This window comes from Talaromyces amestolkiae (genome assembly GCF_001896365.1).
Source record: "Talaromyces amestolkiae strain CIB chromosome Unknown scaffold2.1, whole genome shotgun sequence".
Taxonomy (NCBI): Eukaryota; Fungi; Ascomycota; class Eurotiomycetes; order Eurotiales; family Trichocomaceae; genus Talaromyces; species Talaromyces amestolkiae.
Window position 1 is genome coordinate 1,192,862 of NW_024468038.1, and position 27,897 is coordinate 1,220,758.

Below are 27,897 nucleotides of genomic sequence, written 5' to 3' on the forward strand. Positions count from 1 at the left end.
GAAAACTTCTTATATCACGTCCTTTACCGGTTACTTGGGCCTCATCACGTCCGAACATGTCCTCATTCACCGTTCTTCAGGCCCGGAGTCTCCGTCAAAGGACGGTCACTAATGAGAACGACGAAAATGCCACCTCGACACGCCTAACCAGGGCCAAGGCGGCTGCCCTCACTTCTACCGACCTCAATGGAGGCGCGATCAAAAAGCCCCTCCAGAGCAAGAGGGCGAATGCAACAACCGCCACCACAACTGTCGCACAGAAGCGACGCCCTGCCCTTGGTGATGTTAGTAACGTGACAAAAACAGATCTTGTCGACGCAAAGGATGGCAAGAAAGCTACCAGCAAGGCTAGCCTCACTTCCAAATCAACTACACATGCAGGTGGCGTACAGAAGCTCAGCAGATCAAACACCACTCGTGCTGCTCTTGGTGTGAAAGATACAAACAAGAAAGCCGCTTCCACCGAAGTGAAGCGCCCCGGAAGTGGATCTGGTGTCAAGCGTTCATCTAGCCAGAAGTCTATCAAGGATGACCTCAATCAGGAAGAGCCACCTCGCAAGAAGGTTGATGTGGAGAAGAAGACCGAATTCATCCAGAAACAGATCGTTTCTGAAAATGCTTCCGAAGTTGGCGTGGACGTGATGGATGAGAAAGATTTGGAAGCCGAGGGCGTTCTAGATCTCGACACAGAGGATCTTGACGATCCCTTGATGGCGGCTGAATACGTGGTGGATATTTTCGACTACCTCAAGGACCTCGAACACGAAACACTTCCAAGCCCAGATTACATCGACCACCAGCCGGAGCTTGAATGGAAGATGCGTGGAATTTTGATTGACTGGCTGATTGAGGTTCACGCAAGCTTCAGACTTCTTCCTGAGACTCTCTTCTTGACTGTCAACATTATCGACCGTTTCCTGTCTGCCGAGATTGTTTCTTTGGACCGCCTGCAGTTGGTTGGCGTCACCGCTATGTTCATCGCGTCAAAATACGAAGAAGTCTTGTCTCCACATGTTGCCAACTTCAGTCAAGTCGCGGATGAGACTTTCTCGGACAAAGAGATCTTGGACGCGGAGAGACACGTTCTTGCCACGCTAAATTATAACATGAGCTACCCCAACCCAATGAACTTTCTTCGACGCATTTCCAAAGCCGACAACTACGATATTCAGACGCGTACATTGGGCAAATATCTGATGGAAATCAGCTTGCTTGACCACAACTTCATGCCTTACAAGCAGAGCCACGTTGCAGCTGCAGCTATGTACCTCGCGCGTCTCATCCTTGACCGTCCTGGCTGGGATGCCACTCTTACACACTACTCTGGCTATACCGAAGAAGAAATCCAACCTGTATTCCTTCTGATGGTCGACTACCTACGCAGGTCTGTCGCGCATGAAGCTTTCTTCAAGAAGTATGCCAGCAAGAAGTTCTTGAAGGCGTCTATTGTTACCCGCCAGTGGGCCAAGAGATATCACTCCCTATATCTTGACGTCGAGTCCGAGGAGGCACCGAAAAAGTAGTGCCGAATGAGCCATGACACCTTCATCCTTATGACGTCCTTCCAGGGCTTACAGTTGGTCGGCGCTATATTAGGGTTGATTCTGTTTTATACCGGGGCGTTCTCTCTATATTCATGCGGGCGCTGGCGAGGGTTCATTTGCATATTACGATGGCATTAGTATTCAGCTTTTTTTCCACTGGCGTTTTACTTTTCTTCTTCCCCTTAACCTGTTGTTTGCATCTTCAGTACTTTCACAGTACTTATACAGTGCTCACGTGCTTCTACAAAATAAAACCGGAGGGCTTCTTGTGCTACGCATGCGTGATGCATGTGGTTGCATGCTGGCATGAGGCGGGACATGTTTATACAGACTTGTTTAATTCTGGGGGTTGCTGACTGAGGTGGCTTGTTGACTTGTTCGCTTGTTGCGAGGTATTTGTTTTGGCTGCGAGGATCGGGATACTATAGGCTTTGGATTGCACTTGAGTTATATTGATTGTTGTTTGTTTTAATAGGCGTTGTAAATACCGTCTTGAATTGAGCATTTCAAATATTGGTTCCCTATATACTAGACATTGTAAACATATCCTCAGAAAATATTGACTAAAATCTTTCAGTTCTAAGGAGGATCTCCGCAAAGCTCGGACAGCGCATCTCGCGGGCCGCGGCTTGGACTAAACGAGCATCAAAACGGAGATAATCCGGGGCTGGCGAATGACCGATCACTTCGCCCCCATCATTCAACCAATTCTTCCACCTTCCATACAGCCCTGTATATCTCAACCCAATTCAACATACATTCGACATATACAACTAGGGTATCATAAAGAAAGAGCAATGCCGACGACAACATCCCCAACATGTCCCTTTTGCTCTATCGCAACTGCACATCCACCTCTCCCACCATCGTCAGCATTACAAACAATCCCCCAACAACAAGACAATTCCTATCCCGGAAGTAGTCAAAGATCACATGCATTCCTGGTCCTATCGACGAAATATGTCCTCGCCTTTCTGGATATCATGCCCTTGTCAAAGGGACACCTTCTCGTGGTGACGAGGGAGCATTACGAGAAGGTTGGGGAATTGGGGGTTAGGATTGGGGAGGAGGTTTATTCATCTCTTCCTATTTATTGAAGGTTAAATGGACTGATGAAGGTTTACATGTAGCTGGGTAGATGGCTCCCGATTATCTCGCGGGTAGCTATGCGCGTCATTTTTGGCCAAAGCAGTGCGACGGAAGAACATCATTGGAATCTTGTACAAAACAACGGTATATCCTCTATCCCTCGACAACTTTTGAACCGATCTACTAATTACACTGCCAAAATTGTACAGGCGAAAGAGCAGCACAAGTAGTTCCCCACGTCCACTTCCACATCATCCCCAGACCACCTCTCGTCTCTGCAGATACAATGGCGGCATCGCCCAGTTGGACGATGTTTGGTCGTGGCCGCAGAGAGGATCTGGATGATAATGAAGGTGAGGAACTTGCCAGGCTGTTGAGGGAGGAGCTGGCGAGGGAAGTGATGAGGGTCAAGCAGGAGGAGGGGGTAGATCTGGATATTGATAGGGATTATAGATTGTGATTTTTCGGCCATACTACACCCTGTACATAATCTAGATATTGTAATCTTCGATAGATGTTCAGATCTGTTCTGTTGTAGGGCTTTTTGCTGGCTTTTTTGTAGCGAAGTACTATTCATGTCATTAGCTTTGTCCAAGCATTGCATGCTGTACAGTCGCACATACCAGTCGTCTAAATTCATTCAATTCATTTGCCGTAACACCGTTCGGGTCATCCGTAGCTGACTTGATGCGAGAGACAGACGACACTTCTCCTTCCGGCAATTTGCGATACGTAAGTAAACGACGTGACCCTAGAATAATCAGTCAGTAAGACCATTTCAGAAGAGCTCCAGGGCTGATTCACGTACAAGTTGAAAATGTCTGCACGCCTATACTGGCAATCTCTAATCTCGGATGAGTGGGTATAATGAATTCAACATTTTGTTCATTTGCAGTTGGCATCCACATTGCAATCCGGCCTCCAACAACCAGAGTTCGAGCTGCAAAGTTCAGGATGTCGTGTTGTAGGGTGACGAAACCGTATGGTCGTTTAGGGGGTACCCAGTCGTCCTGTCTGGTTAGTCTCAGTCAGCTAGCTCTTCTTCTACCAGGCAATTGAAGCGGATACTAACGTATAAGCCAGTACACCATCCTTGTACGCCGGCTCCTTAGACTTCCCCTCTCTCACCCCGAGAACACGGAGTCCCTCACGAATCCCATACGGCGGATCACAAATGATCCCATCCAAAAACGGCACATCCCGTATTGGCGTATTTGTAAGATCAGACATGAGCGCATCAACAAACTTATCCTCAATTCCATACTGTTGGAAATTCGCCAGTAGTCCCATGGGATTCTCCTTGGTGATTTTGTGTCGGCCCTTGAAACTGCGCCCATCGATATCTGCGCCGAACGTTGCGGCACCGAAATGTGCAGCTGCGATGAGGAAACTTCCCGTTCCTACAAAGGGGTCGAAAAAAAGCTTTCCGGGGGCGGCGTGGGCCATGTTTGCGGTGACGAGAGAGAGTTCTGCATCCATAGATGTAGTGGATATGTATTTTCGTTTTTTGAGATCGTATTTATCCATCATTGTGCGACTGCTGGCGCATATCCAGCGGCCAAAATATACATTCTTCAAATCTTTCCGTTTGCCTTGTTTGGGCGGTTTTTGTTCTTGTTGTTGCTGTTCTTGCTGTTGAATTTCTTCAGTGTCCGAAACATAGTCCTCCAAAATTACAAACAATTCATCAGGATCCTTCAATTGGATCGGTCCCTGGAGGTCAAGATACGCAAAACTCTCGATAAGGCTTCTCTTTTCGGCTTGTGACCTCTTTACCGAAAAGGTGTCTATCAAGAAACGGAAGGAGACATCCCTGTAGTCCTTCCAACGATGTTCTGTTCTGTGTCGCACATCTGCATGAAGTTCCTCGTGGGTTGCACCTCGACCCCAGAGTTCAAAGACGTCTTGGGCGAGGACGCTGCGAGAGATCACTTTGCGAGCTGCCTCCAAATCAGAGAATTTGGCGATGCAGAATGGTGACTATTCCTTCTTAGCACTTGTTCAATAATTGACAAATCCAAATCTCAGAGTGTAGCTCACATATTTATCGTACAGCACAAATTCGACATCGACCCCTGCGAGGCTGGCGAGGGCTTCGATTTCCGCCTGTCGAAAGGTCTCGTGCGATTGCGCAAAGCGGATCACGCACTCCATAGTGTCGATTGCGGCTGTTACCTCTGAAACTGAATTGATGCCGATTCTTCCTTTCTATGACGGGCCATGTAAACAATTACTGATTTGTTTGTGGTACAACTTTAGGGCTGGTGGTGATCATGAGGGGAGAAAAAACCCCTCCGGCAGCGGCAGTCGAAAATATAAAAAAAATTATTCAAATACTTCAATGTTGTGCAACTTCCTCGCCATAAATTTCGATTTTATAGCACACAACGACGTTCCATAGAAACGAACAGTTGGAAATATAGTATTGAAATACCCCTTTGATAGTTTCGCATTCTAGATTTCATCCAGTTAAATTATCGAAATGAGACTTCCCACTCTAGATGTGCTCCACGAATAGGTTGAATACCGTGTACTCTACTCTACATTGTAGGGTTGTCTTGACTTCAGTAACCACTCGAATGGACACAGATTGATTTCTTCTCAACAAATAGACCGTCAAAATAATATCTGAATCATCGCATAATGAAACCACAACGCCATGCCTAAGAAAGTATGCTCACAAACGTGGTCGTGACAAGCCTAGACGCCTTGCTAAACAACCCTGAAGGTATGTCGGGATACATAGCCTTCTTCTTGAATGATCTCAACCTTCTGATCCTCGGGTATCATGCTATGTTTCAAGTCCCACCCGGCTCGTCGACATAGCTCTGACACGACTACATCAGAATCTCCTAGAAGATCGATATCAAAGCCGATATGCGAGACAGGCTGGATGATGTTAGCTTTGTGCATGCAAAGTGTTGTTAGACAAGAACATACTGTGCGTGAGATGTAGATCTGAGGGACAGTGCTGGGTATAATGCTGGGAACGTCGGCAACAGGCGCCACCTTCATAGACGTTCCAATCACTATGACCAAGTCTGTCACCTCGCGGTCCTCCTCGACCAGTCGTCTTCCAAACTCGTCAGGAAGGTCTTCGCCAAAGAAGGTGATATCAGGCTATTCCATAGGCTTAGTATACTGAATAGCAAGAAGAGGCATGCATATTGACTCACTTTCATAACACCAGGCGTAGGGATATCATAGTCCTCCTCATCAGAATCATCGTCAAACGTACCCTTCTTGCGACTGGTTTGTAGGCCATTCGAGCTACGTTTCCGTTTCAACATCTGCGGTCGCAGAGCAATCTGTTCTTTGCAGGGCTTGCAAAGAGGTATTTTGCCAGATTTGATGGTGTCGAAAATGGCATCGCCCGGTACCTTGAAGCCGCACTTGGTACAGGTTGCGGTTGCGAAAGACCCGTGACATTGCACAATCTTCTCTGGTTTGACACCCGCATTGGCTTCGATGTTGTCAATGTTTTGGGTGTAATTTGTCAATAACTTGCCCTTGTCTTGTAACAACTTGATGAAAGCGTGCGTAGGAGAAAATTTCTTCTCGGTGGGGAGTATGTCTTTCGCGACTGAAAAGAAGATACTTGGATCCTCATGAAACAAGGAAATATCAAACACTTCTTGAGGATCACTGAGTCCGAGATGTTCTAGTCGCGAGTACAAACCGGTGTCTTTGGAACGAAAGTCTGGTATCCCAAGACTTGTAGAGATCTAGTGAGTCTCGTCAGCAACCAGATATGGAAATTTATACGGATCCCACTTACACCGGCACCAGTAATGACAATAACGTTCTTCGCCTTTTTCAGCAAGTCGACCGCATCGTCGATAGAATTGTACTCATCCAGCTTCTGACGCTTTGCAAACTCTCGGGATATGACAATACCCAATAATGGATGGTATGCCTCGTCTGGCGCATCTTCAAGGAAAGACGGAGGAACGACACCGAACGCAGTCAGGAGTTTCTTGGCCGTAATCGTACTCTTCCCGATCGTCTCTTCGACAAAGGCAACCTTTCCGATCTCACGTAATAGTTTCCGATAGGCGGTCGCCTCTTGCGGTGTGCATGCATCTGGGACTACATAACATAATGGTCAGGGACTTCCTTGAGTGCTAACAATTAGACTAAGGTACTCACCAGTCGAAAGTTGATCATCCCGAACAAAATGTAATGTCTCTTCGTACAACGAATCCGTCTCCCACTCCTCACCCTCACAAGACTCATCACTAATATCATCCGCGTCAGATGTCGGCGATTTTGACTTCTGGATAGTAGGCTGCGATGGTGTACTATCATCATCTACGTTCGTATCATCCGCCGCCTCCACCACATTCAACTCCACGACCGAGGACTTGAGCGTCTCGGTCGCATCTGGCCCTGGCGCGAGATCCATGGCTAGACGAGAGGTCGAAACACAAGCGCCTTCCCCTTGGCGCCTCTTCCCAGAGTTGAGAGGGTTTGGTCACATTGGAGTTGGCCGCGGATAAGGAAGGTCAAAGAATTAAGCCTATCGCTAATCTTATCATACTTATCGCCCGGAATGTGTGTTAATCCGGGTTCCGCCGGCCGATATGGCCAATCGGAGTGTCGCCGCAATAAAAGATTCAGGAACATTTCTACAGATATTCTTTGATGAATATAAATATTGAGGTGTTTGTTCATGACTGTACAATCTCTTCAGAAAACTGGTTGTGTCAGAGTGACCATACTTTTCTTTGTATAGAATGTATTATAACAATCATCATGAATCCTCCATCTCATGATCTTCATCGTCATCATCGGACTCTGCCTCAATCTCCCCATCCCACTCTTCATCCTCCCCTTCAGCACCCGGGAAAACAGGCCCATCGTCGTCGCTGTCATCATCCATATCATCACCGAGCTCTTTGTTCAATTCCTGAACTAGCTCAAGTGCATGGTCCCTGAGCCTCTCATCCTCATATTCGAGTTTCTGATACAGCTTCAAGCTCTGTTTTAGCCATCCGCGACTGGCGACCATGGACTCATGGCGTTTCTCTTCAGATGATTCTTCTTTCTCCTTTTCTGCCAACAAGTATAAACACCACCCACCCAGATACCAAGCCTCAATGCTCTCATCATCTTCAAGGATCAATCGCTCCAACACCTGAAGTGCCTCAACCTCCATTTGTACTTCCATGAGTAGTCGTGAAAGACTAATGCGCGAAGGGAAATCTGGGATTTTGGGGTCTTCAGGCGGTAAGTCTTGCCATAGCTCTAGACTGCGGGAAAGAGCAGCGCGCGCATCGTCAATGCGTGTCTGGGAAATTCTTACAGACGCGAGGGTCTGTAGGCAATCTGGTTGATCGGGTGCGACGAGGAGGGCTTCGGTAATTAGGGTTTCGCATCGTGTCTCGGCGTCATCTTCCCATCTATAGTAGTCAGTGTTAGCTGTAAAACCTTTTGACATTGTACAAAAAAAACACTCACGAAAGATCAGTCATATATAATTCCACCACGCCGCATAGAGCAACTGCCAACTTCTTCCTCTTCTCTTCTAACACCAAAGGCGTGTCTGTGCCCCCATTATGTTCGAGAGTTTGGATAATATGTCTCAAAGCGCTAACGCCCTTCTCATACCATGCCACACTATCCGCACCACCTTGCTCACTCAATTGCGCAAGCCACAGGAACTTCTCCGCCCCTCCACCTTGCGACTCAGGTATTATTCCTTCTGGATCAAGTTGTACAGCATGTAAAAAGCTCTCTCGTGCGGCATCGATTTCGCCAAGTTCGACATATATCTCTGCGATGAGGTTGATCGCCAATAATGTGTCCTTGGGCGAATTTTCGTCGGAGATTTCGATCACACGTTGAGCTAGAGGGAGAGCCGCTTCGGCTTGGCCTGTTTGTAAGAGGATGGTGGCCTTTTCGAGTAATTCTGTAGAGCTGTCTGCCATTTTGCGTTTGGAGACGGTGCTGCCCACTGAGTGGAGGACAGACTTTTCGGATTTGGCTGAATTCTTTTTGTTTTTTGTTCGCGAATTGCCCATAATCTGTTGAAATGAGGTTGAGATGCCAACAAGTAAGGATATTTGTTCGGGAATAGAGATTTATGATGTGTCGTTAAAATATAAAAGTGACGTGCCCAACTGAGATTTGTAGATAATTTTTGGATCTTTTTAGACATGTTTGCGGTGTTTGCATGCGGGACACAGTTCTTACTCCACCGTCCAGGAAGAAAGACCCGACTTTGCGATATCAACATAACCAAATCATATGAATTTATGACTCGAAGACTTCGAGTGTGCGCTTTTGAATAAACCCGACGGCCTTCGATCTCTCCAAAGCGTACAAGGATTGCACGCCGCAAGTTTTTTTCTCCTCAATTTAGCTATGGGTCGCGAAGAGCAGGTGGAGGAACGAGAAGTTCTCGACTCAATCTTTCCAGAGGAAATTACAGGTACATATAGCAATATGAGGCCGTTTGGGCATTCGCTAACCCATACGTCTCGGCTTCAGATATATCAGACACTTCCTATCGAATAACTATAAACCTCGACCTCGACGAAGACGAAGAAAATGATGAAGCACCAATTCTTTTATTACAAGTCTCCTATCCAGAGGCATATCCCGACGTCGCACCTGACCTTGAAATACTGACACCACCAAACTCCGCAAAACATACTCGCTTCGACATACAAGAGGACAAGGCGCGCCTCATGGAAGCAATTCAACCTAGCATCGAAGAGAACCTCGGCATGGCAATGATATTTACTTTATACAGTACGCTAAAGGAAGCGGCGGAGACCTTAATAATGGAGCGTGTAGCATCTGAGAGACAAGCGCGCGAGAGGGAGATTGCGGAAGCCGAGGAGGAAGAGAATCGGAAGTTCCAGGGCACTCTTGTCAACAAAGAGAGGTTCCTTGAATGGAGGGAAAAGTTCAGGAAAGAGATGGAGGAAGAAGAGCAGAGAGAAAAGGAGGAAAAAGAGGCAGAAGAAAAGAAGAAAAAACCGTCTGCTCGCGAAGAGCAAAAGCTTACCGGACGACAGCTCTGGGAGCGTGGCCTGGCAGGTAAGGGCGATTATGATGAGGAGGGCGAAGACGAGTTGGCGTCAGAGGGCGTCGAAAAGTTGCAGATTTCAGCATAGAAGATATCCTCATACTATACTGTGGCTTCATCTCCCACATAACACCGCACAAAGCAATGCATCTGGTCGGCGAATCATATATGTATGTATTGTAAATGACTTGCCCTGTTGGCAGATCGCCTAAATTTGGAAGACCGTAGCGGCCGGACTATATCACGCGAAAAGCTTTGCGCGAAGGGTTCTTATCAGAGATTTCCAAACCCCAATCAAAGGGGGTCTCCAGAAACCATCTGAAAGTCCGCTCTTCTTAGCTTCCTCTTCTGCAGCTAATTTACGTTCGGCGAGAATGACCTCCCACATTTTCTCTGCGAGAGCCTGTTGCTTCTTCTCAAACTCTATATTATCGTAATACGCCTTCTTGTAACACTCCAAAGGGCTCTCTAGCCAAGTTCCTTCAACCCAAGCCAAGTGATTTTGTGCATGTATCACTTTCTCGGTGAGAGTTTGGCCTGTAAGGAGCCGATCCCAGTCTTCCTCATCCTTTGCAAAGAGTGTTTCGACAAGTAATCGATCCCGCCTTTCAATGAGTTTGTCTTTGAAGCGGAGCTTGTACCGAATGATCCGACTTAGGTTCTGCGGCTGCGGTTTCTTGATTCGCAGAAAGGGTACACCGCGTGCGTTGACGAGCTTGGGTACCTGCCGCTGACCAGCAACGGAAAGTCTTGGGCGCGATAAAATAGGTTCGACGTCGGGGTGTCGGTACATTGTTTGTATCTGGAAAGCTATATTTTCGAGTCTTTTCTTTTCGCGTAGACCAGGCTTCGTCGGTATTCGAGCTTCGTTTCGTTTCGGCGTCGGCCGACTCTCAATATCTCGAACAAGTTGGTTGATTCGCAGTATGGAGTGGCTATCTCCTTGCGCCGCTGCATGCATGAGATCTAAAGCCTGTATGTTTCACTGAGCGAATGCCCGCTGCCGACGACGAAACCAGTTGCTCATACCTCGTAGCCTGCCTGCAGACTATGTATCGATTTTGTTGGACCCTTGAAAGTTCTACTTCTGTTAAATTCTCTCCTCACAATTCTCGACAGTGGTTCCTTTCCGCCAGTCGTCGGAGGTAGTTCTGAACATTGGCGCAAAAGCGCTCGATATAGGGCGAAACCTATTGAACATTGAGTTGTTAGCAATTATAATATTCCTTGCATTCTGTTAACGTACATGTATGGCGATGTACGCCATTTTTTCCAGCACAATCACCCCACTTCATCGGGCTCAGCGATGTTCAAAATTCACAAGTAGTGGTGTTGAAGCTGTCTTATTCTAAATTAAATTCCAATCCCGTCCGGGGAGATAGCATTATCACCACGTGACTTTATCGTTCTTATCAGCATGTCTGGTCAATCTACGTACGACGTCACTGGGAAATCAAATAGAAAAAGACTTGGGCTGAATATCAATAGACCCCTGTTCATTGCCTCAATTCTCCTAAAGTAGCTCCTTCGGCAATGCAGATAAGAGATTGAATCAAAAGCCCGCTAATACATAGATAAAAATGCATGAACCCCCATATACTCAAAGAAAGAAAGTGACGAGCCGTTTCCTCATAATACACCATGTGTCTTGTATAATAAGATGTCTCTCCTTAGAATGTGGTGCCTTCAGGGGGCTGGGGAAGCTTCTTGTGTTGGGGTAATGCCATAAATCTGCAACTCAAGTCTTAGTCATACTGTGTATATTCAATTGGATGGTACAAACCTGCGAAGCTCCAAAAGGATAGTTTCCATGGTGTAGTCCCTCTTCCATGTTGCTAGTGTGGGTAAAGTCGAAAGATCGACCTGTATAGACTTAGCCAAGTGTCATGGGAAACAGACCCGATAGACCAACCTTTCCGGTTCGTGAATCAACACAGGGCAAGTTGATTTTTGATACAAAGTGTAGAGTAGGTGGCGAGTCAGGGTATTCGGGTCCGCACTGAATATTGACGCTGTATATCCGATTCTCGTGCACGCTCTGTAGACGGTTGTTCAGCGACGATTCCTACGATTCCTTCCTGGTTATACGCACATGAGGAGGTCCGAGAATGGTTCCATTCCAATTGGTCATGGTAATATCATCTCCGTCGGCGAGACCGTATGAGCATGCCTCTAATGATTGCAAGAAACACATCGGTTAGTCGGGACTTCATTGACGTAGGAAGTACTGTACTATACATACCAGCTCCTTGGCCTTTCTCGCCCTTCTCCAACTCTTCAAGTAGGCGAAAGTTTCTGGGAACCTTGGCCATGGTTGCGCTGTGGTTTCTGAATGTTTCCTTGGGGGTTTTTTATGGCGGTGGTGGTTGCAGTCAAGGAAACCTTGGAAGCAAACAAATGTTGGAGGGGCAGCAGATAGTTAGTTCCTTCCTAGTGGCCATTGGCCAGCGGAGGCACTGCGGAAGGTGCGGGTCCACCACACACGTGACGCAGAGTCTTTACCGCCTTGCTTCGAACCAATCATATCGGATAACCCACTCTCCATGCCGCGGGATCCTGAGGCTTGGCGACACGCCATCACCCAACAAGGACACGCTTTCATGTATACTCTCGGTGTCTGTATAGATCTCCAGGAATGATAGAACGCATATTCAAATTGTCTCGAAAGCCTTGATGTACGGGAACTGCATCCCTATTCGCCCTGTCTCGCCAGAACTCCGCATCCGAAGATATCGCCCTGATGGACTGTTGAGCTCCGATTGCCAAGCATTGAACGTACTGGACACAGGTTCACATGAAATGTTATAGCTACAATTCGCATGATTGGATATGTCCTCTCAGATCTTGCAGACAGAGCTCTCAAATCTGATCCAGGAGTCGAAGCGCAAATACTCTGATCTGAAAAATGTAAACAGCTTGTATGGATTGCTTGAAGCCACGTCTAACGATTCGATGTAGGCGGCCGAACAATCACTAAATGAGTTGAAGTCATTGCCTTCAACCTCGGAGGCACAGATAAAAGCCGGTATGTCTATTGCAATACAACCATCTGTCAACTAGTCAGCTAATAGATCGACCTTCAGATCTCATACGGCGCCCGCACTTTGTCACTCCATTCATTCTTGCCTGTCAGACACGACAGTCTAAACTTGCGTCAATCGGAGTTGTTTGCCTGCAGAGACTCGCAACATCACATGCTATCTCACCTGCTAGGCTCAATGATACTCTATCTGCCTTGGGGGACATTACTGGGCTGAGTACGTGTATCATTCCCACGTTCGTTTACCCTTATTGACTGTCCATAGACCAGGATGTGCAGCTTAAAATCCTTCAAACATTACCAGCCTTGCTTCACAACTACTCTGATAATCTGAGTGGGGAACTGCTTGCCCATGTTCTAGAGGTATGTGCCACTTTGCAAGCTAGCAAAGTTGCTGCGGTCTCAAATACCGCAGCTGCTACCTTGCAGCAACTCATTAGTTCGGCTTTTGAAAAAGTATTGGTTGAAGATGGTAAGATGCAGCCTCTCCCCAAGCTTTTGCAAAGGATAGAGGACTTACTTACATATCACTCCATCCATAGGCTTGCAAAATGCACTTACTGTTCAGACGCAAGTCGGAGGTTCGACGGTGGACATCGGGGTGGCTGCGCACGATGCTCTTCAGGTATGCTTAGGCGTTATGCCAACTAGTCTAATCACTGATGGGGTTTGCAGATATTGAGTGATCTATGCCGTGCCGTCGAAGGCGAGAAGTTGGAATTTCTTCACATTAAGGCTCTTCCAACCAATTTCGTCCTGGAGCTCATTGAAAGTATCTTGATCAACAACATCAGACTATTTCTGAACCACCCGGAGCAGATGCAATTATTGCAAACCCGCCTCCTGCCATTGACTGTCAAGCATCTTTCAGAGAGACATAATTTTCCCCCGACTTTGCGAGTTGCCCGGATACTGCTGGTTCTTCTGCGCAATTTTATGAGCCTGCTGCAGGATGAATGTGAAATGGCTCTAGGTCTTTTGATTCATTTACTGGAACCAGAAGCATCACCGGAATGGAAAAGGGTTCTTTGCATGGAAGTTTTCCGCAGCCTACACTCAGAGCCCAGTCTGATCCGGCTTATTTTCACTTTATTTGATGGTACTCAGGGAAGAAAAGACATAGTGAAAGATCACATGACCGCTCTCTTCAAGATAGCGTCAGAAAGTCCGTCTCTCATAGGTGTCAGCCATCAGTCTACGGTACCACAAGACGCTTCGCAAACCCGATCCAATACCGATGATCAGATTACGCTCGAAGCTGGAGGCGTCGATGGGGTCATTGCAGCAGCCGTAAACTCGGCGGATGAGAGTGTGACGGGGATCAGCAGTCAGTGGAGCACGGTTCGCACACCGTATCTCGAGCTCCTTGACAAATCAGAGCCACCGCCCCCTCCAGTATCATACATCTATAGCCTCGTTTTGAACTGTCTAAGCGCACTAGCCGAAGGTCTTGCCAGATTCATCATTCCATTGACAGTAACAGAGTCGAAAAGCAAGCGGAGGAAAAGAATCGCAACTAATGATCGAGAGCAAGGCTCGAATGACTTGCATAGATCAGACTCCACAAAATCAAATGGATCTGAATCTAGAAGGCAAACAGTGCCGCTCAATCCGTTAGACCTTCAAGAACATCCACAGCGTTCCGCTATTACTTCTAGTGCTGGGATTATTGAATCATGTTGGCCTGTCATTCTGACCACATGCTCCATTTTCTTCTACGCAGCTTTGGACGCGGATTTTTATCACAATCTCGTACGGTCGTTCCAGAAACTAACACATGTCGCTGGCCTTCTCCGTCAATCTGCGGCGCGAGACGCATTTCTATCCACACTCGGGAAAGCTACTCTTCCTGTGGACGACGTGACCGCTCACCTTCCTAGCACACACGCTCCTGAAGCCAAACAATCGAGGAACTCAGATGCAGGCCATGAGCAATCGCTAGCCGCGCACTTTGACACACCCAAAGCGTCTTTTGAAGCTACAAGGGCCTCATTGAGCACTAGAAATCTCCTCTGCCTTCGAGCTCTGTTGAACCTGGGCATTGCTTTGGGACCAACACTAGACCAAAGCGCATGGTCTATACTTCTGGAAACCTTACAAAATGCGGACCTAGTAATCAATGCCTCCGCGACGGCCTCTGGTAAACAAACGCCGACTATCGGAAACGGAGAACAGGCCGCACAAAGTGGTAACGATGTTCCTAGAGCTAACATTGGAAACGAGATACTTGCTGTTTCGACTGCTGCATCGAAAATGTTTGAGAGCACAGCAGATTATCCGGACCCATCTTTTCAAGCAATTCTCGAGGCGCTTCTTGGATTGCTATCCGCTAAGGGACCAGGGGCGCTACCAACGGCTCTATCCCCCGTGAAATCTGCGAACCAGCATTTTGCGAATTCTAGAATCCAAGATGACGAAATCAATCTCGTGCTGGATCGGACCAAGGAACTCTGCGAAGCAAACATTGAACGTTTATCAGTCGTGGGCGAGGATGAAGACTTTGCTTGGATTACGTTGAATAAGAACCTGAAATCGATCATAACAAGTGGCACACATCACCGGACTCTTCGTTTGAAAGCGAGCGGTATCCTCAACTACGTTATTCTTCAAACTATGAAACATGGCTGGTTCGAAGACGACTCTCGAAACACTCTTCAACTTCGAAATTTGCAGTCGTTGCAATCGCAAATCTCATCTTTGTATGAACACCGCGACAAACTAACAAGTGTGGATGCAGAAGCTCATGGGCAAGCTCTGGACACACTAAGAGTCATGCTTGAGCAATATGGCGAGGCTTTTACATCTGGATGGGACTTGATCTTTGAGTTGATCTCGAGTGTCTTTGAAAAGCCCGAGACTGAACAAAGTGAGACATCTTTTACGAGAAAATCCCTGTCAAAAGCCAGAAATTTTAAGGCGAGATCTCCACGTTTGGTGCGAGTAGCTTACACTTCGCTTCAACTTATCGCATCCGATTTCCTTACTTTACTCCCACCGTCGTGTCTCCTTGAATTGGTCGATTCGTTGTCATTTTTTGCTTCACAGAATCAGGACTTCAACATCTCTTTGACTACCACCACCTTCTTCTGGAACGTCTCAGACTTTCTGCAGAGCCAAGTCGGCACATTCTCGATTGAGGAGTCTATGGATACATCTATAAGCGAAGAGTCACTTGCCTCGTTAACTGACGATGATGATATCTCTACATCAAGAGGAGCGCTGTGGCTACTATTGCTTCTACGCATCGTTGATCTTACTACAGATGATAGGTCCGGCATTCGCAATAGCGCCATCCATACTCTTCTTAGAATCTTAGATGCGTACGGCCCACAGCTTACGCCAAAAACATGGCATCTTTGCTTGAACCGAGTGCTATTTGTCATGATGGTGGATGTCCAAAACAAAGCACTTGAGATTGAAAGTTCTGCCGACGGGGGATCAGATGCAGTGAAAGAATGGATTGAAACATCCGTGGTTGTCATCAAAGGCAGTGCTGACCTGATTGCAACCTTCTTCGACATAATTATCCAAGACCCACGATTTGTTAATTCCTGGAAGCGAATGCTCGAATGTTTCCAAGCATTGGTCCGTATCAACAACTACGGAATCAAAGAAGCGATATTTGCTAGTACCTATGACATTGTAAAACATGCAACTTCCAGCGAATTCACCAAGGAAGCTATTGAATGTGCTTGGCTTTTATGGACAAATAATCATTTAGCCCCTGAAGGTGCCCAGTTGAATTTGGATGAGCCGAACCAGGATGCACTTATTGCCTACTTCCGGTTTTTTCAACAGATCTACAGGTTATACCGGGATGAATTGTCGAAAGAACTGGTCGCCCAGGTTCTGCATCACGTGCGAACGGCCATTTATAACGCAGTGGTTTCAAGATACTCGGTCGACATTGACCATCAGTCGACTCTGCAGGAACTGGTCCTCGATTGCATCAAAACGCTTTGTACAGATAAAGACGAGTCGCAATCTGACATTGTGATGTGCCTAGCAGATTTCAGCGATGCCGCTCTAACTCAGTGGTCGACAGACAGAGACAAGAGTCGACCATCATATGTGGCGTTCTCCAAGAGCGCCATCGATCTTCTGAGTTGGTACATTGCTGAGCATGGCATCAAAGCGGACATATTCTCTGATGGGACATTGACAACGGCACTTCAACATTTAGCTCATCCTATTACTCGCAAGTACGAATGGCGTGGCAAAGACCGTGAGCAATTGATTTGGCAAAAGGCGACGACAGCTGCTATCAAGATAATTCGTGTTGCTGTTCCGTATGTTGAGAGCAAGTATGCCTCGTCCCAAAAGTCTCTCATCACTTCGTTCTGGTCTACTGTCATTGATATTACTCGAGGTATCATCTCGGCGGACGGATATGACGACTTTGCTTTATCGACCTCGCGAATTGAGGCTGACGAAGATTTCGACATTGACTCTTTCAAGACCTTGATACCGTTGCTCATTCCATCTCTAGGAGCGAGCAACGTACCCGATAGCACTCGGAGAGATTTGGCATGCGCTCTATTCCGATCATCGCTTATCTACTTCCCCCAAAGAATGGACACGCCCATGGAAACATTGCTCGAAAACCCGCTTCATGACCTGTACAAAATCCGTCGTGGAAGGACATATGACCCATCACCCACCGCAAGATCCCGCATAGCAGACGTCCTCATCGACACAATGTTCACACTCGCCGAAGCATCGTCACTTTCCTCAACAGACGAAAGCCAAAACGCATCTCGCATTGCCATAGCACGCTCAATCCTGCCGTATCTAATTCTCCGATCTTTCCTCCCTCTCAAATCCTACATTGCCGATCAACCTTTGCGCGGATTACTACCACAACCGGCACCGGCGCATCGCGAGTTGGTCCATATTCTGGATCGTCTATTCACTCTAAAAAGCGAACCCGCAGCGATACCCGATGCACCTTGCGGAATCGTTTCGTCGCCTCAATCCACATCATCCCCTTCCAGCAAGAACGACAAGCCTGGCTCCCGATCAACCTTCCATCTGGCATATAGTAAACATCTAGGATGGGTGTATCCTCTCGTCATAAAGTGTGTGCGTGTAGCCGGAAAGCAGAAAGGGCGCGGGAACAATGATGTCGTGGTATTGCATCATTTGACGCGAATCTTGGATGCTGTGTGCGACGATGAGTATGAAGATGAAGATGTGGTCTAGAGTTTGTGGTTTGGATTGGTTTTTTACTATACTGTTATGTACTACTTGTCTTGATAGATACATAGATCCTGAAATCAGGACCGTGATTATAATGAATTGGTTTCGTATTTTCAATACAAGTCCAAACCCTTGTATCAATTAAATTATCTCATCCTGTATAATCTAGCAGACAAGCAGTACGACAAGTACATCTCCATTCACGCTCATAACTATTCATTGATATACTATACCGCCATATTTACGCACAACCAACCAAGCCCCATCTCAAACCTCAACCCTAAGCCTGAGCCTGCGCTTCTGTCGCCGGGGTAGGATTCAGAGATGAAGAAGCTTCTGCTGCTGCTGCAGCTGGAGCTGGAGCTTGACCCTGAGGCTGAGCCTGGGGAGGAGGTTGATGATACTGCGGATTCTTACTGGGACCCACGAGGACTTGCTGCTGTCTCTGCAGTTGTTGTTTTTGAATCAATTGCTGCTGCGCAACTTCCGGTGTGGGCGCGATTTCAGGGGCTTGGCGGTAGAGGACGATTTCCGACTGTTTGAAGTAGCGGCGGGCATCTGGAACTCGTTAGTTAGGAGTATATTTAATATTGCATTGAAGATCGCGTGAGAGGCAGAAAAAATTAGTCTGTTCGGGGCTTTGTTCGGGGGAAGGCAGAGTCGGCAAGTGTGGGGGATGTGGAGGCCGAGGTGATACTAGTTGTATTGTATTGTTGTCCGCGTAATGACAGCGTTTCAATTGCCGTCGGTTATAGAAGGCTTCATACCAGGAGTACCGAGTATCACACAGGGATGTATGAGGTATGGATAAGAGTTGGGGTATGAGGGGAAGAAAAAGTGTGCCAGCAGAAAGCGTGGATAGACTAACCTTCGTCGATCAAAACCAGACTGAGATAATATCGGGTTGAGTATTTCTTGTTGACGTCGCGGAAGGTTGGTGATAAATCGAATCCGCCGAGGAATAATCTGATAGGAATTGTCTCGCCTGTGTTACTGGTCAGCAATGTACTTGTGCTATCCATGCATTTGGGTTGAACATACCTCGTGAAGGAGAACCATCCATAATCTGTCAGACACAGTAGCATTAGTGACTAGTCACCTCAGCCAAGGATTGCGACAAGTCTGTAGCTTACCTCAAATCGCACCAAAGTCTCACTCTCGTTGTACTGATTAGGCGCTGCGCCCGTCGTCTCCCTCCGAATGATCGAAAGTTCCATATGCTTGATCTTCAGCCGGACCAGCAAGAAGTATATTCGCCCAACGATAACATCCTTGAGATGATACTGTGACTTCGAATACTCAAACTCAATGTGCAAACAATCCTCAATACCGACATCCATCTTAATTGGGCTGTTGGTCTCGGGGGGCATGCGATAGGAGTAGACCCAAAGGTCCTTTTCGCGGATCACGTCGGCCATGCGCCGCGATACTGTGACCCGCACAAAGTATCGCAGCTTGACGTTGATGCCGTTGTATGACTCGTATTGCTTTTCGACGTTTTTGAAGTTGAAGGGGAATGTCTGGGGGTGTTGAAGCTCGCCTGGCGCGGCGAGTTCTTGGACGAGAGAGAGGAATTCGTAGTGGTTGCCGCGGTCGAAGAACATTTCTTTAACTCGTTAGCAAGGCGATATCAAATATCGATGCAAGACAGAACGGCAGTATGCTTGCAATTGTGGGTAAAGGCTGCCTACCAATTGACCCAATAAACTGCACTTTGATACCGGTGTGCTCTAATCGCTTCCCATCCTTCGGTCGCACTGTGACTGCACCCTTGACAGACTCTCCATCCATGTAAAGCGGCGCCTTTTCACGACGGCCCTTGTCCAGTTTCATGTCGACGGTCTGTCGTTCATCGCTGTCCTCGAGAACGACGTCGATGTCGACGGGTGTCGAGAAGAAGAATGGAGCCATTGCGACTCAGGAGCTCTAGCTGTGCGTGCTGTATTAATTGGTAGCTTGTACGAAGTCAAGCATTTGGCGATATTGTACTGATTGGATCACTTGATTGGTTTCAGGTGAGATTGTAGCTATGTAGCTGTTGATGGTGGTTGTTGATATGGTGGTTAATGATACTGCCTACCCTCTTTGTGGCTTGGCTCTGCCACGAAATATGCCTTACGTAAGCAGGAGCTCAACGGCTTCGTCATAGGAGATGTATGTCAATTAGACGTTGCGCGGAGACTGTGAAGTAAGCTGTATAGATAACCTGGCATAGACTGATGACAACTACTCGTGAGATATATCAATAACTAATTTAACGTATCCTTCATGTCTTAAGTGGACTGTTTACTCCGTACAAGCTCGTGCGAGTCATTCAACGGCATCAAGAACTTCAACCAATCAGTTCAATCATGGACAGTAGGGGCTTTACTTTATCAACACGTGGATTGCATTGGCACATTACGTAGCTCCAGTCATCTTCCAATGGCCAGAATCACGGCTAAACTCGACAGAACAAAACAACAGGTTCAATATGAGAATAGTCGAGGTTTAACCAGCGGAGTACCCGGCCTGTTCTGTAACCACTAACGTATGTAATGGATGTATCAAACTCGTAACAGATACATACAGTTTCCTGCTTTTCCGCTCGGAAGCAGGTGGGGATGCTAGCGTGGGGGGCACCGATTTAGCCTCCACGGATTAAACATCCTGTAATCTATGTATTGCGTCGTATCGGGGGAGAGAAATGTCTGGCCCTCCGTGCTGTCTGGTTGGTTGATGAGGAAAGCTGGTATCGTTTCGTCTGCTGTTTTACATCCCCTGTAATTAACCCAGATTCTTCATGAAATACCGATACACCGCCGCTGGAGGCATGCAACATGCACCTGCAGCCCAGAACAATATCATGGTCATGCGCCTGCCAATTGTTTTGATCTCTGCCATACTACGTAGTACAATAATCACCTTGGGCGTGCATAGAGTGCCCAATCCGTACTGAGTATGTACATTCTACCACGTATGTACAATGTATATCGTCATATTCCGCTGACTTGCGACGACTCATGGCGAGTGGATGCCTTACCATACCGTTGGAAGGCCAGTCTGCTCCACTGTGCCGGGTCTGGCTAAGATCAAGGAAAATAAGTCGGTAAATGTGACTGGGTCTGGTAATTTTGACGTACTGCGCATGGGGGTATTTATACATATTTCAGATCGCCCTTGCTACTACTCATTTTGTGTTCTTTCAATTTTCAACGTTTTTCTCAATTTCTCGACAATTCTAGAATAACACTAATTCCAGCTCACGGCTCAGCTGACTATATTCCGCAAGCGCCAAAGGAGTATATGTGATATATCCTCCGGCACCAGGCTGTTTCGCAACGGCAATTAGACTCGTCTGTAATTATTCGGCATAGAAGAAGAGCTAAGCACTTTCAGACTCACCGATTGTTGCGCAAACTAAGCGAGAACCCGGAAAAAGAGAAGAAAAAGACGATTCATCCGTAAAGTTCGTCGAGGGAGATAGGCTATATATTGGGCGCCCTTTCCACGGATCCAAGGCGTACTTCACTACCAAGGAACGCAAGAATCAACCAACAGAAATAAAGAGAAGATGCTCTCTGCAAACGATAAACCCTCGACGACAACGTCAAATGGACTCACCTCCAACCTCTACGGCGGATGTACTGCACAACCACAATCACGACACACCGGTCCCAAAGCATATATGCGCAACCACGCCATGAACTCGGAAAGCTCGCTACAACATATATGGATAGTGACGGGACCGGCAGGGTCGGGCAAGACGACAGTTGCAAAGAATCTTCAGGCTGAGATGGGATTGCCATTTTTGGAGGGTGACGATGTACGTTTGTTTGTCTGCTGTCAGAGCATATGATGCAAGTCTGTACAACACGAACTAACCCGAATGATTGTTTGATAGTTCCACCCTCCGGCCAACAAAGAGAAAATGGCCAACGGTATCCCGCTCACAGACGCAGATCGATGGGACTGGCTCATATCCCTCCGCGATGCCGCTATCGACATCCTCACAAAGCCCCCTTCAACAGAAACCGAAACCACAGCAGCAGTAGACGGCACGTTACCCCCTCCAACGGGCGTAATAATGTCTTGCTCCGCCCTCAAACTCAAATATCGCGACGTCATCCGCGTCGCTGAATACTACAACCCATCTCTTCGGATTCATTTCATCTATCTGAAAGCCGACGAGAAGACGCTTATGGAGCGTGTCAATGGACGCGCAAGTCATTATATGAAGGGGAATATGGTACATTCGCAGTTTGAGGCGTTAGAGGATCCGTCGGATGAGGTTGATGTGTTGGCTGTGGATGTTTCGGTGCCGCCTGATGTGGTGCAGAGGAGTGTGTCGGATGTTGTGAAGAAGAAGCTTGCAGAGTACAACTCATAGTCCTCAGGCTTCGAATTTTTTTTGGCTCTCTGTTTTAGCATGGGATATAGCGGATAACAAGCTACAGCGTCCGGAGTTTCTAGAGTATGGGAACATCGACTACCATCATATTGTTGGTGATTAGTATATCTCGGCTTGTGGGTTTGGTTTTTTTGTTAGTTGCTGTATACATGACCTGGCAGTCTTTAATTGTAGACTTTTATCAATTGAATTGTTCGAGAGTATGCAGTCTATGCTATGCAATTTACGTACAAGCATCAATCATCGTAATCGTATCAACATTCTGTCAGGCTCCTCCACAAATTCTTTGACTTTACTCGCCATTCTCGCCATCGTAGCACCATCAATCACCCTGTGATCCGCACTCCAACTGAAATTCACCATCTCCCCCTTCGTCACTTGACCATTCTCATCAAACACGGGCAGAACTCTCGACCGACCAACACCCAGGATTGCAACCTCCGTCGGCACAATCACGGGTGCAAGGTATGTACCGCCAATGTTACCGATGTTAGACACAGTGATTGTGCCTCCAGTGATATCAGCAGGCTTGAGTTTCCCTTCTTTACCGAGCGCACTTAGACGGGAGATTTCAGCGGCGATCTCAAAGATGGATTTGGCGCCGACGTTTTTGATGTTGGGTACTATGAGACCCTGTGGGGTATCCATGCCAATACCGATGTTGTGGTTGGCGCGCATAATAAGTTTCGGTGACGAGGGGTCCGATGCGTCGACTTTGGCATTGAGAATGGGATATTCCTCAAGGGCTAGAGAGACCGCTTTGATAATGAAAGCTAGTGATGTAACCTTTTGGGTGTTGTTTGGGTTGCTGGCAAGTTTGCGACGTAATGCGGTCATGGTGTTAATGTTCAGTTCGTCGGCGTAGAGGAGATGGGGGATGGTCAAGGACTTGGTCATGGTCTTGAACATTTGGGATTGGATGTGGGTTAGTGATTGTGTGGATTCAACTTGTTGTGAATCATTGGATGCAGTAGCTCGCAATCCGCTGGTGGGTGTACTGCTGAAATCTGTAGATGATGCTGCGCCATTTGATTTAGGCTGATCTCTCTGCGAGACGAATTTCAAGACGTCCTCTTTCAGAACTCGACCATCCTTGCCGGTGCCTGTTATGTCGAGAATGTTGAGATTGTGTGTTTTAAGCATGCCGCGCACAGCTGGTGTCGCGAAAGAGGCATGTTTTGACTGTGACTTTTTCTCTTGTTCAGGCGCCACATCAATTTGAGCTTCGGTAGTCTGAGTGGTCTCGCCGATTGCAGCTGACTCTGCAATCTCTGGTGCGGATTCTGCCTGAACTGCTTGTGTGGGAACGTTATCATCTGGATAAAGCGCATCGTCGACTTCGATATCGCAGAGCGCCTAGCACAATGAGTATATTTTCTCACTTCTCTGAGTTGTGGAAAGGCTCAAGAGAACTTACTCGTCCTGTTGGCACCGTATCGTCTGTCTGAAAGTGGAGCTTCTTGATTACCCCGGCATATCTCGATGTAATCTTTGAAAGTTAGCTCCTCATATTCTAAAAGACGCGTGAATACAGAATATACATCATCAACAGCCTTGTCAGACTGATACTGACAAAGTGGTTTCCACTCTTCCACATGCGCACCCTCTTCCACATACCACTGTATGATCTGGACTTCCGTGATGCCTAGAACAAAGGACATATTAGCTGATAGTCACAAAGACAGCTCATATTTTGGCTCACCCTCTCCAACATCCTTCAAAACCTGCGACCGAATCCCCCAGAAAGCTGATGATCCATGAAACGCTCGACGATGACGGGCCAGGTTGAGAAACGCAGGAGCGATTGGAGACGCGCCGTGATGGACGCTGCGACATAGGAGTCGTCTCGAGAGACCCAGAGACCTCATCATGGTCTTTCCAGTGTGTGCAGATTCATACGATGTATTGGAATAAGCAGAAAAGAAAGGAATAAGTCTCTGTCCCTGTTATTATTGTCAACCACAGAGGGGAGTGGAGCGGTTAGACAAGGAGTATGAGTGTTATCGGGAGGCCGGTAATAGCCGAGCTCTTATCGCTGACTAAGTACGTAGCTGTGAATCACTCCGCCACTTTGTCTACAGCCGTTTGATGGCTTTGTGTATTGATTGTATATGCTAACAGTAGCTGAACTCTTTGTGCCAACGGTTACATCCTTGTGAATGCAATTAATGTATGTAACTGCTGGAACTCCCAACGTATCTAAACAAAGGCTGTCTGGGGTAATTGATACAGGAACCAACAACGCTCAACCTACTAATGAAGAGTTCCGAGCATATAATACAATCTAGTCTCAGTACATAATAGGGAAGAAGCAATTGGAGCTACACAACTGTATCGGCCTCAGGCAGACAGCAAAATTGGAGTCTGTTTTGATAGGGTTAGGGTTGCTGTCGGCTTCGATATGCCATCCCATTGTATACAACATTGAAACTATTGAATCTCTTCTCATGGTTTCCAGCTAATGGCTCCTATGGCTAGAAAATTATCCGCAAGCATCGAATTGTGAATTATGTGAATTATCTTGGTGACTGTTGAGATGGAAGACGTCAGGACAGTACGAAGACTCCACAATATCACCCCGCACCTAGAACAATTAAACTACGCAGTCAGATCTATCATCCAAAGGGCCAGTATCATCCGCCCAACAGCTCGAATTGTGTCAATGGATAATGCTCTCGTCGCACAGAATGCCAATCAATCGCCAAGAACACAGCCGTATGCTGCACGCAATGAGAGGGAATGATTGGCGCTCGTGGAGGCATGGCACACGCAGCACGATGTATCTCCACTCAAAAGCTCTTGCCTGAAAATCACCCCCCATTAATCTGAGTGATCTTTCTCTTCCCTCTTGTTTCCTTCCTTAACTGCAATTGTCGCAATCATCATTGTATACAAGTGCTTCAAACACCGCCAACATGGCCCAAGCACTGACAATCCGCAACTTCACCTCCACTCCACTGGAATTGAAGGTCATCGAGCGCTTCGCCCCGCAGGAAAAGCGCAAAGAAGATGGCCTCCAAGCCTTTGGCACAATGGCCAAAAACTTCACCCGTATGGTGACCGACGCCGCAACGAACGTGACTCGAGCTTCGAACTCCGCTCAACCCGTTCCCCAGGACGCGCAACCATTTGCTCATCTAGACACTAATATACGTGTTGATCCATTTGCTACCAACAAGACGGACGTCAAGACCTTTGAGAACAATGACAAAGAGCGCTTACGTCTTACCTTTGAGGTTGACGGGGAGCGACATGTCATTACCGTTCCTGTGCCGACAGTCGAATCCGCCGAGATGCGTTGCCTGACGGACAACCCTCGTCATCGATTCACTGGTGTCTATGTTACGCAAGAGGGTTATCTTGCGATATACTCTTCTGCCCAGCTCAATGCGTGGATGCGCGAGCTGCGGGATGAAACTATGCTGTCTTCATTGTCGATTCCCGGCACGCACAATTCTCCTACTTGCCATGTTGCGCCTCCGTCGGTCCGTTGTCAGGCAGTCAGCCCTAAAGAGCAGCTAGAGAATGGTGTTCGTTTCTTTGATATCCGTGTCCAGCCTCAGTCTCCTGACGATCCCTCCAAAGACGAATTAATCCTTGTCCACAGCGCGTTTCCTATCTCACTCACTGGAAACAAGTATTTCAGGGATCTGCTAAATGTCGTGAATGAGTTCCTCGACCGCAACCCCTCCGAGACCCTGATTATCTCTCTGAAAAGAGAAGGAACTGGCAAAGCAACAGACGAACAGCTCAGTCGCATCATTCGCGATCACTACGCCACTCCTGAAAGCCGCTGGTATACCGACCCCCGAACGCCAACACTAGGCGAAGTCCGCGGTAAAATCGTCCTTGTCCGACGCTACAATCTCGASGAGCCGCAAAAGGGAGAGCACGAAGGCAGAGGCTTCGGCATTGACGGCGCCGGCTGGGCTGACAATACTCCCAACGCAACCTGTCCAGGTGGCGAACTCTGCATTCAAGATTTCTACGAAGTGCTTGAAACGCAAAACATCGACAAGAAAATTCAGTACGTCAACGAGCACATCTCACGAGCAGGTGCTGCTCGCTACCCCTTTGGACGCGGTGATCCAAACCAGAAATACCCCTTCTTTGTCAATTTCTTGAGTGCCAGCAATTTCTGGAAGACTCAGACATGGCCGGAGAAGATTGCCGCGAAGCTCAACCCGGCGACTGTCAAATATCTCTGTTTGGATCATTGTAATCATCCTGACGGAGATTGGGGTACCGGTATTTTGGTGACCGATTGGGTGGGTTTGGACGGTGACTGGGATTTAGTCAGGTGCATTGTAGGTATGAATGCGAAGTTGAAGCTGAGGGAGAATTAGCAGTCAAGAAATGGCTGGGGTGATGAAACTACACACATTTTTAGTACAGAAGCGCGATGCAATTGATATAATATAAAGTATAGTACAGATGAAAATATTTAGTCGTACAAATCTAAGAGGACTCCTCCTTTTTCTCCCCACCATTCTCCTCCTCTTCTAACACACTCCGCCGACTCTCCATGGTAAGATACAAACTCTTTCCCGCACCCTCGAGAGTAGACGTGACACCAGCTCCAACAGCTTGCAAAGCATACACAAGCTGAGCACGAAGACCGTCAATACCACTCTCAATGCTTCCCACCCATTTCGTGCCTTCAAGATCGAAAACGCGGCCATCTACGCGAGCAGCCACGACCATTAGTTTCTGTAATCCGTCCTGAACGGTCAATTCATGATATCCCGGGTTCGCCTTGCGAGAAGGCGCGGAAAAGCCCGATGCCTTGGGCGCGAGAATTGAAAGAGCGGCTTTGAGATGTTCCGGCGAGACGTTGGGGATCGTAAGAACAGCTAACGGACCAGACAGGATGGTGGACAAGTCATGTTTGCCCTTCATATGTCGTACGGCACCGTGAACGGTACGCGACAGATCATGCAACAAAATATCCTCCTCTGCCTCCGCCGCGGCAATTTTATCGGCAAAATTCTCCGGCTTGAAATAGTCAACGATTCGCAGCGCAACCTCAAAGATACTCGTCTGAATAATCTGTAATTTCACATGTGGCGCTATAGGGGTCGTGCTTCGTCCCTCGGAGGCTTGTTGTTCGTCCACTTTCCTCAATGCAAGCGTCAATTCACGCCTGATCGCAGTCCATTCTGTAGACTGCAAATTGTTATGTTGGAAAAACACCATCAACGGCGCTGTGCGGATGAGGGATGTGTATTGTCGGAGTAGTTGGGAGCGGCGTTCCTCGGGTCTTCTGTGAGAAGGGGGTTGGACGGAGGGTGTGCGGGCGATGCGAGATGGGCTTTTTTTCATTTGTTCCAAAGAGGGAGGAGGGACAGTAGCTGATGATGCGGCGGCTGCCGTGGCCGTGCTGGCGTATCGAGTGCTGTGTATCATGCCATTTTGTTGTCCTAGGCGTTTTTGCGTCCGTACTGGCCGGGAGAGATGTGAGGACGAAAGACGAAGACGAGGTGGCATTGTGTTATACAGTAATTCGATCGTCAGGCCGGTTGAATGAAGGACGAAAAGGAAACTAGTCGACAATGAAGCGTAGATCACTTTGCAGGCTCCTGATCTAGCTGGTCAAGAA

General features: G+C 47.5%; 13 protein-coding genes across 13 annotated transcripts; 5 read left to right on the plus strand and 8 right to left on the minus strand.

Moving 5' to 3' along the window:
• Positions 1 to 56: 56 nt before the first annotated feature.
• BHQ10_001678 (uncharacterized protein) lies at positions 57 to 1,523 on the plus strand (the record flags this gene model as incomplete). The annotated part of the gene is made up of 1 exon (XM_040873740.1): positions 57 to 1,523. One exon carries the CDS (start codon positions 57 to 59, stop codon positions 1,521 to 1,523), a length of 1,467 nt encoding a protein of 488 aa, XP_040730183.1.
• A 1,628-nt stretch (positions 1,524 to 3,151) lies between these two features.
• On the minus strand, positions 3,152 to 4,787 carry BHQ10_001679 (uncharacterized protein; the record flags this gene model as incomplete). Its single annotated transcript, XM_040873741.1, has 5 exons — positions 3,152 to 3,202; positions 3,257 to 3,384; positions 3,442 to 3,647; positions 3,706 to 4,613; positions 4,674 to 4,787. 5 exons carry the CDS (start codon positions 4,785 to 4,787, stop codon positions 3,152 to 3,154), a joined length of 1,407 nt encoding a protein of 468 aa, XP_040730184.1.
• A 558-nt stretch (positions 4,788 to 5,345) lies between these two features.
• On the minus strand, positions 5,346 to 7,038 carry BHQ10_001680 (uncharacterized protein; the record flags this gene model as incomplete). The annotated part of the gene is made up of 5 exons (XM_040873743.1): positions 5,346 to 5,522; positions 5,574 to 5,753; positions 5,810 to 6,358; positions 6,412 to 6,722; positions 6,783 to 7,038. The coding sequence occupies 5 exons, from the start codon at positions 7,036 to 7,038 to the stop codon at positions 5,346 to 5,348; spliced, it is 1,473 nt and encodes a 490-aa protein (XP_040730185.1).
• A 348-nt stretch (positions 7,039 to 7,386) lies between these two features.
• Positions 7,387 to 8,656, minus strand: BHQ10_001681 (uncharacterized protein; the record flags this gene model as incomplete). The annotated part of the gene is made up of 2 exons (XM_040873744.1): positions 7,387 to 8,035; positions 8,094 to 8,656. 2 exons carry the CDS (start codon positions 8,654 to 8,656, stop codon positions 7,387 to 7,389), a joined length of 1,212 nt encoding a protein of 403 aa, XP_040730186.1.
• A 343-nt stretch (positions 8,657 to 8,999) lies between these two features.
• On the plus strand, positions 9,000 to 9,757 carry BHQ10_001682 (uncharacterized protein; the record flags this gene model as incomplete). The annotated part of the gene is made up of 2 exons (XM_040873745.1): positions 9,000 to 9,066; positions 9,126 to 9,757. The coding sequence occupies 2 exons, from the start codon at positions 9,000 to 9,002 to the stop codon at positions 9,755 to 9,757; spliced, it is 699 nt and encodes a 232-aa protein (XP_040730187.1).
• A 153-nt stretch (positions 9,758 to 9,910) lies between these two features.
• Positions 9,911 to 10,630, minus strand: BHQ10_001683 (uncharacterized protein; the record flags this gene model as incomplete). Its single annotated transcript, XM_040873746.1, has 1 exon — positions 9,911 to 10,630. One exon carries the CDS (start codon positions 10,628 to 10,630, stop codon positions 9,911 to 9,913), a length of 720 nt encoding a protein of 239 aa, XP_040730188.1.
• A 709-nt stretch (positions 10,631 to 11,339) lies between these two features.
• On the minus strand, positions 11,340 to 11,981 carry BHQ10_001684 (uncharacterized protein; the record flags this gene model as incomplete). The annotated part of the gene is made up of 5 exons (XM_040873747.1): positions 11,340 to 11,400; positions 11,453 to 11,532; positions 11,582 to 11,707; positions 11,762 to 11,841; positions 11,912 to 11,981. 5 exons carry the CDS (start codon positions 11,979 to 11,981, stop codon positions 11,340 to 11,342), a joined length of 417 nt encoding a protein of 138 aa, XP_040730189.1.
• A 517-nt stretch (positions 11,982 to 12,498) lies between these two features.
• On the plus strand, positions 12,499 to 17,911 carry BHQ10_001685 (uncharacterized protein; the record flags this gene model as incomplete). Its single annotated transcript, XM_040873748.1, has 6 exons — positions 12,499 to 12,576; positions 12,628 to 12,694; positions 12,753 to 12,926; positions 12,975 to 13,181; positions 13,252 to 13,334; positions 13,385 to 17,911. The coding sequence occupies 6 exons, from the start codon at positions 12,499 to 12,501 to the stop codon at positions 17,909 to 17,911; spliced, it is 5,136 nt and encodes a 1,711-aa protein (XP_040730190.1).
• A 277-nt stretch (positions 17,912 to 18,188) lies between these two features.
• BHQ10_001686 (uncharacterized protein) lies at positions 18,189 to 19,819 on the minus strand (the record flags this gene model as incomplete). The annotated part of the gene is made up of 5 exons (XM_040873749.1): positions 18,189 to 18,466; positions 18,777 to 18,893; positions 18,950 to 18,974; positions 19,042 to 19,514; positions 19,600 to 19,819. 5 exons carry the CDS (start codon positions 19,817 to 19,819, stop codon positions 18,189 to 18,191), a joined length of 1,113 nt encoding a protein of 370 aa, XP_040730191.1.
• Positions 19,820 to 21,461: 1,642 nt separating this feature from the next.
• BHQ10_001687 (uncharacterized protein) lies at positions 21,462 to 22,277 on the plus strand (the record flags this gene model as incomplete). The annotated part of the gene is made up of 2 exons (XM_040873750.1): positions 21,462 to 21,713; positions 21,792 to 22,277. The coding sequence occupies 2 exons, from the start codon at positions 21,462 to 21,464 to the stop codon at positions 22,275 to 22,277; spliced, it is 738 nt and encodes a 245-aa protein (XP_040730192.1).
• Positions 22,278 to 22,538: 261 nt separating this feature from the next.
• Positions 22,539 to 24,169, minus strand: BHQ10_001688 (uncharacterized protein; the record flags this gene model as incomplete). The annotated part of the gene is made up of 4 exons (XM_040873751.1): positions 22,539 to 23,654; positions 23,716 to 23,787; positions 23,840 to 23,943; positions 24,001 to 24,169. 4 exons carry the CDS (start codon positions 24,167 to 24,169, stop codon positions 22,539 to 22,541), a joined length of 1,461 nt encoding a protein of 486 aa, XP_040730193.1.
• Positions 24,170 to 25,213: 1,044 nt separating this feature from the next.
• On the plus strand, positions 25,214 to 26,644 carry BHQ10_001689 (uncharacterized protein; the record flags this gene model as incomplete). The annotated part of the gene is made up of 1 exon (XM_040873752.1): positions 25,214 to 26,644. One exon carries the CDS (start codon positions 25,214 to 25,216, stop codon positions 26,642 to 26,644), a length of 1,431 nt encoding a protein of 476 aa, XP_040730194.1.
• A 112-nt stretch (positions 26,645 to 26,756) lies between these two features.
• On the minus strand, positions 26,757 to 27,785 carry BHQ10_001690 (uncharacterized protein; the record flags this gene model as incomplete). Its single annotated transcript, XM_040873754.1, has 1 exon — positions 26,757 to 27,785. One exon carries the CDS (start codon positions 27,783 to 27,785, stop codon positions 26,757 to 26,759), a length of 1,029 nt encoding a protein of 342 aa, XP_040730195.1.
• Positions 27,786 to 27,897: the final 112 nt, after the last annotated feature.